At 32.0% G+C, this 12,627-nt stretch overlaps 1 protein-coding gene across 1 annotated transcript; it reads right to left on the bottom strand.

Annotated features, from left to right (window-relative positions):
* Window positions 1–524: 524 nt before the first annotated feature.
* On the bottom strand, window positions 525–5,524 carry LOC111376260 (soluble inorganic pyrophosphatase 4-like). The gene is made up of 9 exons (XM_022999209.1): window positions 5,327–5,524; window positions 3,677–3,808; window positions 3,418–3,446; window positions 2,987–3,052; window positions 2,225–2,332; window positions 2,038–2,103; window positions 1,121–1,241; window positions 868–949; window positions 525–724 (listed from the first exon to the last, which is right to left on the bottom strand). Exons 2-9 carry the CDS (start codon window positions 3,804–3,806, stop codon window positions 682–684), a joined length of 645 nt encoding a protein of 214 aa, XP_022854977.1. The 5' UTR covers window positions 3,807–3,808; window positions 5,327–5,524; the 3' UTR covers window positions 525–681.
* Between the last annotated feature and the right edge of the window lie 7,103 nt (window positions 5,525–12,627).

Here is a 12,627-nt window from a genome sequence, read left to right as displayed (position 1 = left end):
GGGAAGAGAAGGAATTGGGGTGCGATGAGACAAAGGTTAGATTATAGTGACAAAATGAAGAAAGACAAAAATGAGCATTGCTTTGATTAATAATTTGCCAATGTAACAATCGAATCAAATTTTCTTTGCTTAGAATTTAAGAGCCTGTTTGGCTCGACTTGTGCCTTTTACTTCTACATTTTGTAGAAAAGTCTTCCAAGGAAATCATATTGGACTTGCTTCCTTTAAAAGCCCTTCTAATCAGACAAAACACTTTCAAAAGATTATTCAAACAAGTTCGAAAGCAGTTTCTTAGTCACAAAAATAGTCTTTAGCTTTTCAAAAGCCCCACCAAACACGGCCCAAATAATGTCAAGTCGCTTCTTCCTAAACTCGAACAGCAAATTTTTGCAGCAAATGGCAATCACAAAACCATGAAACTTTACATCATGACAGTCAAACCATTTTTTAAGGTGTCTTACTTATCATCATTTTTTAAGGTGTCTTACTTATCATCCTTTGTTAAGGGTTCTTTAAACGCGAGGTAATGCCACACGGGTACGATCGTATACCCAAGACAAAGAGAAACAGAATACGTAAAATTGTTATGAGGTTAAATGGTTATACTGTAAAAAGACTATCAGCTTCTTTTGCCTAATCTTGTTAACATACACATCTGTGCTTGAAAAGGCTTTGAGCGAATCACTGCCTCAAGCTTTCGACAATGTAGGAAGCATACAGATCCCTGCAATAATATGCATGCCAAAAAAAATAAAAAAAAATGCTGAAGAGATTGCTTAAAGTCGTACACAAATATTCATATGAACGGGGGGAGGGGGGGGGGGAGTCGAATTACTGTACAAGTAGAAGAAATTTCAGTTGACTCACATTGAGTACTTGATGGCATCACTTGCTGCTTCAGCAGGTAGAAAGTCTTCTACTGCAACTTCCTTGTTCTCATTCTTCTTGTCTGTTCAGTACAAGTAAAGGATGTGGAACACAAATATACAGGACAGCGAAGTACATTTAGTTGAAGTGTGAAATCATGTAACTTCCGTGCAAAAACGAGCAATAATTATTAATGCACAGAATTTAAAACATGAGTATGAAACTATGAGCACTAATTTATTTTGATGGATACAGTCCTCGAAAAAGCGGCGAATTTCAGCAAGGCGGTGTGGTGGAAGTTCCTTTATGTCCGTATAGTGGCGAAACTCAGGGTCATCAGCACATACGGCAATTATTTTGTCATCCTTTTCACCCTGTAGCACCATTCACTTGAAAAATTATTTTACGAACCAAATGAAAGAATTTCCAAATTGACATGGAAGAACAATCTAATAAACTTTTAGCCTACAACAGATTTCTAAGATACTAGAAACATTGACAGAGTGGTTAGTCTGCTACACATCTCTTTAGTTCTCTTTGAAGAGTAAGGTTATAACTGAAATAATCGATACTTTGCTTCCAAAATTAATTAAAGCAAATGACAAGTAAGATTAATATTATCACAAAATTAGAGTAGGCTATGTTAGCCCTTGTTTGTTATCCTTTAAAAATATAAATTGTTTGCTACAAAATCATTCTCCACCACACATTCACCCAATAAAATATTCTACAAACAAACCAATAAAGTTTCCTTACTTTTTAATCACATATTTTTCAAAAAAAAATTATTCAATAACTCATTATTCCCAAATAAATTCTATCAAATCGGCCCTTATTTAAGCAATGTTTGAGCTCCTTTTTTTATTTTATTTTATTTTAGAATGTGATTAAAAAGTAGAAAAAAATTGAGTTTATGCATAAAATTATTCTAGCGGGAGAATGTGTGGTTAAAAATAAGTTTGGATAAAAACAAGTTCTTAGATAATGGGACACAAACAAGGGCTTAATAGTTAAACGCCAAAATGATTGTAAGTTTCTCAAACCTATCTTTGAAAGTAGTGCGAGAACTTGTGAGAACACTTCACTTAGAGGCATTAAGAACTCCAAGACATAATTTGTCCAACCCAAAAGTTATCTTGTCAATTGAATTGCACGAAGAAAGACATATACCTGATCTATCATGGGCATCAATCCAATTGCACGTGCACGCAGGTAAGTACCAGGTAGTACAGGTTCCTGTTCAAGAAGGTGTCAATGTTGAGGTCTATTAATTAGCTATTGTTAGAATAGGAATTACCCGAGTAACACCCCCCACCCCAAAATAAATAAATAAATAATTAGTAAATATGGAAGAAACCTGCATCAGGACCAGAACATCCATGGGATCGCCGTCTTCACAAATGGTGCGCGGTATGAAACCATAGTTGTGTGGATAGACAACTGATGAGTAGAGAACTCTATCAACCTACAGAAGTGTTTATAAAAAATAAAAAAGCCTCATGTTACTTCGTCGAATTCACGTAAAACGGGTGAACACAAACCAGACATAACATGTGTATTGTATTAAAGAAAGAGCAAGGAAAAGTTCTTAATGATGAAAACCATGCAATCAAGCTACAACTGTGGAAACACTGCAACGCCTTGAAACTCTATTGAAAATGACCGAAGTGCCTAGATTCATAAAACAAACATGAAGAAGGAAATTGGCAAAGATGGAATTGTGTGCATAAATAAGAGCATATAAATTTTTTATCAATAACTATCACAATGAGATGAATACAGTACAGCAGCAGCCAGGAAATTAAGAAGGATACCAATATGTAAATAGATAACTAGAGTAAACTTTCATTCCAAATGAAATGTCAGTAGGGATGAAAATTAAGATCTTTGAAGTCTCCCATGAAGATACAAGTTGCCCTTATATGCATATCGAGTAAAAACATTGAGGCATATTTTGAAATGTAGATGGATCGATTAGCTTTTTACAACTAGTGAACAAAAATGAATTCAGGACCTGCCCAATATGGTAACACTGGGGACTGGGCATTTGAAATAATGATATTTCTTAACGATAAAGCAATTTCATAATTCATGGCACATAGACGATATAATTACCCACTTTGATAAGGCCACTGGCTTTGTCAAGCTCATATTTAACTTTGCCGCCTTTTCCAATTTCAATCACCTGCCATGTGACTTGGAATCAATAGAATAATCATTGGTAAAGTTTTGATATGTTACAAGAAAAATTTGACAAATCATCAGGTAAGATAAATATAGCAAGGTGATGGTACAAGGCAATACAGATTTCCAACAGAGAAAATGTAAGTGATTTCCAATCAAACTTGTGAATGTGGAAGTGAATAATTATAGTACACATAGATGGGATTGTCCTTTGGAGTTGTGCATTATAGACATGACAACCAAAGAAAAACATGTGGTATCCATACCACTGTGGCTCATAAAAACAGTAATGTGTATTTGATCAACCAAGAAGGTTTCACAAAATATAAAGTTTCCAACATGTATACAAGCAGAAGAACCACTCACACAGTTGAAAATTGCTGGTGCTCCTGGCCCTGCACAAATATTAAAGCAGATAGTAAAAGAGATAAAATCATAAACATGAGGTATAGGGAAAAAATCTACATAATGGAAACTTCAAAAACCAAGGTTGCAAGAATCAGTTACACAACAGTCAAAGATGCAAGGTGGTAACCAAAGGTAAACCTGAGCCATATTTGATACTCATACTCATTACATAGGATTCGTAAAACTGTGACCAATATTCAAGATATAGATACTCTACCAATTTCCAGATCATGCCATGGATGAGCAGCAACAGATCTCCGTGACATAGAAGAGAGAATTCTTTCATTGAGCACAACATGAATGTTTCCCGAACTTCTATCACTAACTTGACCACCGTTGTCAGCCATATCTACCCAGCCAAAAAGAGAGAGAAATTTACATAACGACTTGCAGGACCCAAGCTACATTAAAGCCAACCCACCCCCATGTAAAAAATGTTTAATTTAGCACACGGGGAAAGTTTTTGCGAAATTGTACATGTAATGGACCAATCATTAAGGTGAAAAGACTCATATATGATAAGCTTTTGGTAACAAAGTTTTAAGTGACAAATGGCTGGACTTGAGTAATTGAGTACCAACCACTTTCTCAAATTTTATTTAAGATTCACCATTTTTATTAAATAAGCTTGTAGAAATCAAAATTCTTCACGAACTGATAGTGGGAAATCCCTGGATGCAAGATGGACAATGGCTTTCTAACAAATGTTATGATTCCCTACACTGAAATAAAACCTTTTGAAGGGTTTAGAATAGAATCTATCAAAGGTGAATAATCTCTGTAACACTATGAGACAAATGGATAGAGTGAATGTGCATTTAGAACCTCAATAATTAGATGACCTTCTTCTAAACTTACTGTTTTTGTTTGACGGTCTTCAATGTAATATGACTACAGTTTTAAAAAGTTTCCTATGCTTTGTATGTCTATTTTTACCGATGAACTCCAAAGCCGAGGGTAATGTCATAAAAAAATGAACAAGTTTTTAATCCAAATTTTCTAATTACTTCAAACTGAATTTTTTCAAAAAAGAGAGATAATTCCCAGCAAATATTAAGATGAAGAAACTTTATGGAAAAAGGGGCAAAACAATAGACATGACTCCAAATTTCTAAAAAAGACACTCATCAATGGAGAAATACATATTTAAAATCAAGCTTTCACTGAATTAGTTTTCAACCCCTTCTTTCGTCCGAGTCGACTAGCCACATGGGGGTAAGAAATGCAGTTTGATATTCAATCAATCATTCCATACAAACTTTCATGGATGATCAAGACTGGTTTAGAAAACTTGTCAACTCTGGTTTCAGCATGGAAAATGGTATTCAATTTTTTTCTCTGTGTTTTTTAGAGGTAAAACAAATATCATCGATTAACCGAATTAGACATAATTTTCAAGGTTTAAATACAACCGACCTAATAGAATCTAATGTTTTTGGATTCGAAAAAATAATACTCAACGATTCTACTCAGTGTAAGAAAGAAACCCCACAAAATAATAATAATAATAATAATAATAATAATAATAATAATAATAATAATAATAATAATAACAACAACAACACCATACAGGTAATTACTGCATCAAGACTACTGAATCCAAAATCATAATCCATTTGCACGATTACATATTAAAAAAAAAAAATCTGGATTCCCATAATCCCATTCGTGAAGAGCAAAATTAAAATCAGAACAAGCTTCACCACTAGTAAATCAAAACCATTTGATCGATTAACAAAATATTCTGTTTGAAAACAAAAATGGGTATCCATGAAGTTACTTAACTAAACTACCATACGCAGTTACTAAAAAAAATATACAAATGCTCATTAAAGAAAATAGACATAGAAAAAAGAACAAATAATACCTTGATAATGAGATAAGGGAATTTTGACTGCAGTGAGAAGGGGAGAGCCGGAGAGGGAATTGGAAATACGAAGCTCTTCGATTGGCTTTATGAGAGCTGATGACAAGACACTGTGTATGTGTGAGGGAAATTGTGCCAATAAAGTGCTAATGGATCGGTTATAGGGTTGACAATCCGCTAGACGATTGCAACTACACGTACGCTGTCAACCGTTGTCGTACAATTAGAATAACTCGGTAATAAATAGTTGGGGAAATTTGCACCATTGGTACCCAGCCCTAATCTTTAAAATATATCGTGTTAGTTTTCAATATTTCATTATGCCCTTATTTGAACCACATTCTTTCAAATAATTCATTTTTTCAAAACTCATTTTCAATGATACATTTTTTAATAAAATAATATTACACGTAAACTCAAAACTTTTCCTTAATTTTCAATCACACATTCTCCATTAATCACTATTTAAGTCATTGTTTGTCAACCATTCTCCCACATTCTACCACATTATTTTTTCTACAGTACTCATTTTCTACCACACATTCCCCATTAAAATAATATTACACATATATAAAAAAAATTTCCTTCTTTTTTAACCACACATTTCAACATCAATCAATATTCCATACTTCAATTTTTGAAATTAAAGGGCCACAAACAAGGCCTAAAAATGCATTCATTTACTTTAAATGGGGCGGCTCAAACAAGGGCTATAATAACACAATCTGCCTTTAAAAAGATTATTTTGAACTAAGATGTGTTAAAATGGTCATGCTATTATAAAGTATCGAATTTTATGAAGTTATATTTTATTTTGCAACTTTTACCGATACCTATAAAGTCGAAATGAAACATGTTTTCACACAAAAAAAAAAAAAAGAAGAAGAAGAAGAAAAGAAAAGAAAGATTTTTACCGATTCCATCTCAAGAATCTCTTGCTTTTTAGCAATTACGAATATTGGTTCTTTGCATAACTATATATGTCTACCTGAAAGAATAGCTCACTAACTAGTCTAACTAGTTAGAACTAAGGATGGTAAAAATATCCATCAAACCCTATACTCGAGGGACCCGTCTCGAATGAGGAGGATATTACCCGCTTAATCGAGTAATCGGGTCAGGTACAAGACGAAAAATTTTGTCCTGGGGCAAGTACGGGTAACAAGCTGTTGCCAACCCTAATTAGAACATGATATTGCGACTTTCTGAAAATCATGACTTTTGAACCAAACGTAATGCTCATCTACCAAATCAAAAGAAAAAGGGCTCAAATAGCACTACTGAGACAAGCATAGGAGGAGCAAGCAAAGGCATGGGAGTACTACAATCTCAACTAAGAATTGATCGTGAAACTATAATAAAATGCTAGAATCAACTTACAACTTGTTAAAGGTAAAGGACCAATTCGCTGCCAAAGCATTAAAATTTAAGGACCACAATAGCCTGATTGTTTCATAGATACATATTCTGTTTTTTGTTCTCTCGCTTTCCATTTGAGAAAAGCAATTCGTGCAATTTGGTCTGTCGTCAATTTAACATCAACCTTGGTCGTCGGATGTTTTATTTCCTTTTCATGTACGGTTTATAACTTGACGCATTAACAGTTGATATATATATATATATGGAATACACTTATTTTTCCATATATATTCTTACAGAATATTTGTTACCTTTTACAAACAAATATTATTCTATAAAAAGTAATTTTAAAATAATATAACTCTTGTTATTTTGTTATATTTAAGTCTAACGGAAAAATTATTCAACGACTAGCAATTCTTTTTATTATTATTTTTTTTACTTTATTTAATATAAGCATTTTGTTTATAATTAAGAACCTTATCATCAAAAGTGTTGATGCCATCATCATTGCAATTCTACTGTATATGATAGTGAAGAGAGAGTGCTTTGGAGAAGAGTGATGTCATTTAACCTATTGGTATTAAAATATCAATCTATATGACATTAATGTGAAATAAAATGGGTTGTACAATCAAATTAGTCAATTAATTTCTCATTTCATTGATCATATCTCATAGGTACCATCTAAATTGATATTGTGATGCCAACGTAATACCAACAAGACTATATAGCATTACTCTTTAGAGAGTGGAGAAGAAGAAAGATACACGTGGACAATAACGTGACAAAAAAAATATGCACTCGTGCAATGTTCATCTCATATTTTTTAGTAATTATGTTACCATTTTCGTTTATTTAGTTGAAGAAAGTAGATAGAATGGTTAAATTTAAACAAAAATAGATTTTTAGTTCAAAATCAATTTCAGTGACCAAAATAAAAAGTAAAATAACGCTACAAGTTTGGGACCCACCTTGAACATGTCCAGCAAAAAAATCTTAATCCCGCACTTAGTACTAAACATCTTTTATTTCCAAAAATTGTTTTTCCTTTTTATTTTTCTTTTAATTTTTTACATTTTGTTAACAAAAATGTATCACACATAATGTTAACAAAATCAGCTTTCCTCGACCATCACCACCACTATCATTGTAATACTCAATGCTACGCTCTCATCGTTGCCACTTGTAACCATTGGCGGATCCACAATGGGTCCTGGGGGGTCAAGTGACCCACCGCTGAAAATTAAGTTTTTTTTTTTTTTTTTTTTCTCCTTCAGAAATCAGATTTGAAACCTCATTATTTGGGAAATAAATTCTTTTTGACGATTTTTTTTTTTTAAATGGAATTGAGGATATGATCAAGTACTCCAATTTCAATCTAGTTTAGGCGATTTCTTGTTGTGATTTTATTCTTTGTTTGAACTGGAATGTAGTTGATGATATAATATTTAGAATTTGATGTGATTTTTGTGTATATATATATTTTTTACTTGAATTGATTGTATTCATTGATTATGATGGAAAAATAATTTAAACGTAAATATGCATTTTCTTTTGATGATCACAATGTTAATGAAATGATTATTTGAGATAAGAGAATGAAATGATGTTGGAAATAAAAAGGATACTAAACTTGGTGATGTTCGAGATAAACGTAAATCTATATCTTTTGTAAGTTTGATTGTGCCCCACCAACTCAAAATATCTGCGTCCGCCACTACTTGTAACACACTGTTACATCACTGTCGTCATCACCACCACCACCACCACCACCTATGTCTTTATCGTTACCCCACCACCTATAAAATACCGTGTTACACCTTACGCTATTATGATTACAACCATTTTTTAGCCACCATTGTTGATGTCATCTCATCAACAACAATCCCCAAACACAAACTCATAAAAAAATGATTTAACTAAAGGATAAAGATATTTGTACAAAATCTTGTTGACAAAATGGTGTACTCACTCTTACAAAATTAGCAGACCCCACATGAATTTAAAAAATGTCGGCTTGTGGAACCCATCCCATTGTGAGGAGTGAGTAAGGGAGTTTGTAAAAAAAAGTTTATACATGTAGCATGATCCTTAATTAAAAAAATGAATAGAACTGTTTTGAAAAAGTAATATGCATACTTTTAAGTTCTGGCCTTCCAAAGTTATTTTAGGGTGAGGCTACAAAAATTTTTAGTTAACTAATAAATAGGAGCTTTACAAGTGCTATATTCCTTAAAACTTAAAACTCCTGAAGAGAAATGAAATGGAAAGTTTGTAGACTCTTTGGATGTGCAGCATTTACACTTCAATTTGTAGGCAAATTAAAGTTTAGAGCTTTGAAGGTGTCTTCCTTGATTATAGTAAAGGAATATAGATTATGGTTAAGGGAAATCAAAGGCTTTAAGATCATAATAAGTAGAAATGTTGTGTTTAATGAGTATGATCTTCCTTGCCTTAAAATTGACAAGACACCTAAATCTACAAATCAGATTACTGATGAAGAAAGGGGAATTGAAATTGAGGTGGAGCACATTAAGGGTGAAACTGATGAGTTTCATCATCAGACTGGTGCTAAAAATAATTTTAAAAATAATGAAACTTCAAAAGACAGAGCTTCTATTGATGAATATGAAAATGATTTGAAAACAAATCAACCTTTAAATGATTATTAACTTGCTAGAGATAAGCAAAGAAGACAAATATAACCTCCTGCTAGGTTTGATGTAGATGTTTCACTCTTAACTTTTCAAAACCTGATTCAAAATGAACTTGATTCTTTTTAAGAAGTTAGAGTAGTAAAGAGTCTAGGCATTGGCTTGTAGCAATGTATGATGAAATGTAATCACTTAAAAAAGAATAAAACTTGGGTTCTAATTAAAAGACCAGGAGGTAAAAAGGTGGTTGACTATAAATGAATTTATAATATTAAAAGAGGTGAAATGATGAAAATGACATTAGATACAAAGCTAGACTTGTAGCAAAATATTTTACTAAAAAAAAGAGGATTAATTTTTATGAAATATTTTCTCATGCTGTAAAATTTACAACTGTTAGAGTAATCTTAGTCTAAGCCACACAGTTTAATTGGAAGTTGGATTAGTTAGATATTAAAACAACATTTTTAAATGAAAATCTTAATGAAACCATTTACATGAAATAGCCTAAAGGCTTTGAAATCAATAAGAAATCTAACTTAGTATGTCTTCTTAAAAAATCTTTATAATTTAAAACAAATTCTAAGACAATGGTATGAAAGATTTGATACTTTTGGACTGGACTTGATTTTAAGAGAATTATTTTTGATACCCATTTTTATTTTAAAGGAAATGCTGAAAAAGATTCAAATTATCTATTTCTTTATATTGATGACATGATATCAGTTAGTCATGATATAAAAGAAATAGAGTTAATTAAAAAAAATCTAAAATCTGAATTTGAAATTAAGAACTTAGACCCTATTAGAAAACTCTGAGTATTGAAATTAAGAGATATAGAATGGAAGGCTTATTAATTCTATGTTAGAAATCTTTACATGATGAAACTATTAGAAAGAATTGTTATGTCCGATTCAAAGAGCGTTAGTTTGCCTTTAACAAATCATTTCAAACTCTCAAGTGATCAATGTCCTAATCAAAGGAAGAACTAGAGAGAATGGTAAGAGTGTCATACTCTAATGCAGTTGGGTTTGTTATGTATATTATGGTTTATTCAAGACTCGATTTCGCATATCTTGTAAGCGTACTTAATAGATATATGTTTGATCCTAGGGAGGTATAGTGGGAATCTATGAAATGACTACTCAGATATATCAAGAAAACTTCTAATTTAGCAATTCAGTTTAGATAACAATTTGAGGGTACTATTATGAGAGGCTACACTGATTCTGATTATGCTGGTGATAGAGATAACCTAAAAGCTACTTCTGTTTGTATGTTTATCTATGTAATTCTTGTATAAGCAAGAAATCTCAGCTTAAAGAAATTGTTACCTTATAATCTATTAAGGAAGAAAATATAGCTACTACAAATGATATAAAAGAAGGTAATTGGCTTAAAGGCCTGTTACAAGAATTTGGTTTTATTGGTAAAGAAGTTGTTCTTTATTCAGATAGCCAATCTGCTATTCATTTGAGTAAAAATATTGTTTTACATAATAGATCTAAATACATTGATATTAGATTCCATTTTATTAGGGATGTTATTTCACATAATATTGTGAAACTTGAGAAAATTTCTACTCATTTCAAAACTGCGAATGTAGGTACAAAAGTTCTATCTTTAAACAAGTATTTGGACTACTTTAATCAGCTTAATATTAATGCTTGCAGATTTGTTGCATGGGTAAGAGAGCAAATAATGTCATGTCCTAAAGCCTAAGATTGACTAATTAAGAGGGGTGAATTGGTTTTCGAAACTTTTTCACAATTAATTTCAAGTTTTAAAGTTATTATGCAAGCGAATGTAATAGTTAAGCAAGTTTGCACATATGTGAAACTAAGCGGACAAATGCAAAGAACGTAATAAAAAAATAACAAGTAAAAGTGATAGAGAAAGCAAACGATTTAGTAAGAGGCTCTATCCAACCCAACGACCTACGTCCTTCATCACCAAGCTCTCCATCATGAGTAAGGCCTTTTTCCACTAAATGTGATTAACTTATAATGCAATCCAACCCTTACAAAACGTCTGATGACTTACAAATAAGGAGTATTGATCCTTTTACAATGTTAAGCTTTAAGGGACCTTAACACGATCCTCAAGTTTACAAATAAAGGATTTACAAATTGAAACTTCTCTTATAGTTGATGACGTATTCAAAGTTGAGTATAATAAGAATAGTAGGCTAACTCTTTAAGAAATAGCAATAAATGAAGCTCAAAAGTTAGATGAGAAAAACTTTGATGAGTAAAATGATTTTTAAAAAATTAAACCAATCAAAAGTTTTTCTAAAATGAATAGATTGATAGAGCTAGACAAAGATTGAAAATTAAATAGATAAGATCAATGCTATCTCACTTTTATGCTCTTGGAAGTTCTTACATTGAGTGTAGATTGATTAGGTATTTATAGCGGTAAAAAAGATCAAATTTCTGTCCTACCTAACGTTCGGTATGTATCAGACAGTTAACTATCCGTTTGGTTAGAAATCAAAACGGTTACTATTTAGACCGCTGGACAAACCGGTGATACCGAAAACGTCCGGTACGAAGAAAATGTTTTCTATTGTTTGGAAAAATATGACATATTGAAGAATATTTTTAAAACTTATTTTTCAAGGTTTTTGAAACTTCCCAAATATGCAATAAAGTTCATACTTTTGAAAAATAATTTTGCATGTGAAAATATTAGAAACGTCATTTTTCTTTATGCATAAAAATTCATCTTGAACTTCAAATGATATTGCCAATTTTTAAAGTATTTTACCTTTACACTTGAATTCAAGATATCTAAATCTAATAGCTTCAATGTTTGTCTTGAATGATTTGTTGTATATCACGGCTTTTATCTCGTCTTGCATTGCTCATTTTTGCAAGTATTCGAAAGGCGATCATTTCATCTTCAATTGATCAAACTTGCCACAATTTCTATAATCGTTCAAATGCGATTGTTAGCGATATAAGCAATTTGTTTGTTATAATCAAAATGTAAGTCAACCATAGGTCAACAATGTCTTAGAGAAAATTGAAACCATTGTACTAGGTAGAGATTGTTGAAATATATGATCGGCTGTTGACTTGGGCTAGGGATGGCAACAAGGTTGGGTAGGATATTTGGACTACTTTAATTAGCTTAATATTAACACTTGCAGATTTGTTGCCTAGGTAAGAGAACAAATGATGTCATGTCTTGGAGAAATCACCATAGAGAAAACTGAAACCATTGTATGAGGTGGAGAGAGTTGAAATATATGATTGGTTGTTGACTTGGACGAGGGACGGC

The sequence above is a fragment of the Olea europaea genome, unplaced genomic scaffold, assembly GCF_002742605.1.
Source record: "Olea europaea var. sylvestris unplaced genomic scaffold, O_europaea_v1 scaffold1478, whole genome shotgun sequence".
Taxonomy (NCBI): Eukaryota; Viridiplantae; Streptophyta; class Magnoliopsida; order Lamiales; family Oleaceae; genus Olea; species Olea europaea.
The sequence above is the reverse complement of the archived record's forward strand: the minus strand, read 5'-3'. Positions and strand labels throughout refer to the sequence as shown.

Excerpts from the sequence above, each read along its gene's own strand:
- LOC111376260 (XM_022999209.1), bottom strand. The coding sequence starts at position 3,806 with ATGGCTGACAACGGTGGTCAAGTTAGTGATAGAAGTTCGGGAAACATT. Across the intron at positions 3,447-3,676 it reads ATGGCATGATCTGGAAATTG|GGCCAGGAGCACCAGCAATT; the intron begins GTAGAGTATCTA and ends ATATTTGTGCAG. Across the intron at positions 950-1,120 it reads TCGCCGCTTTTTCGAGGACT|ACAAGAAGAATGAGAACAAG; the intron begins GTATCCATCAAA and ends TGTACTGAACAG.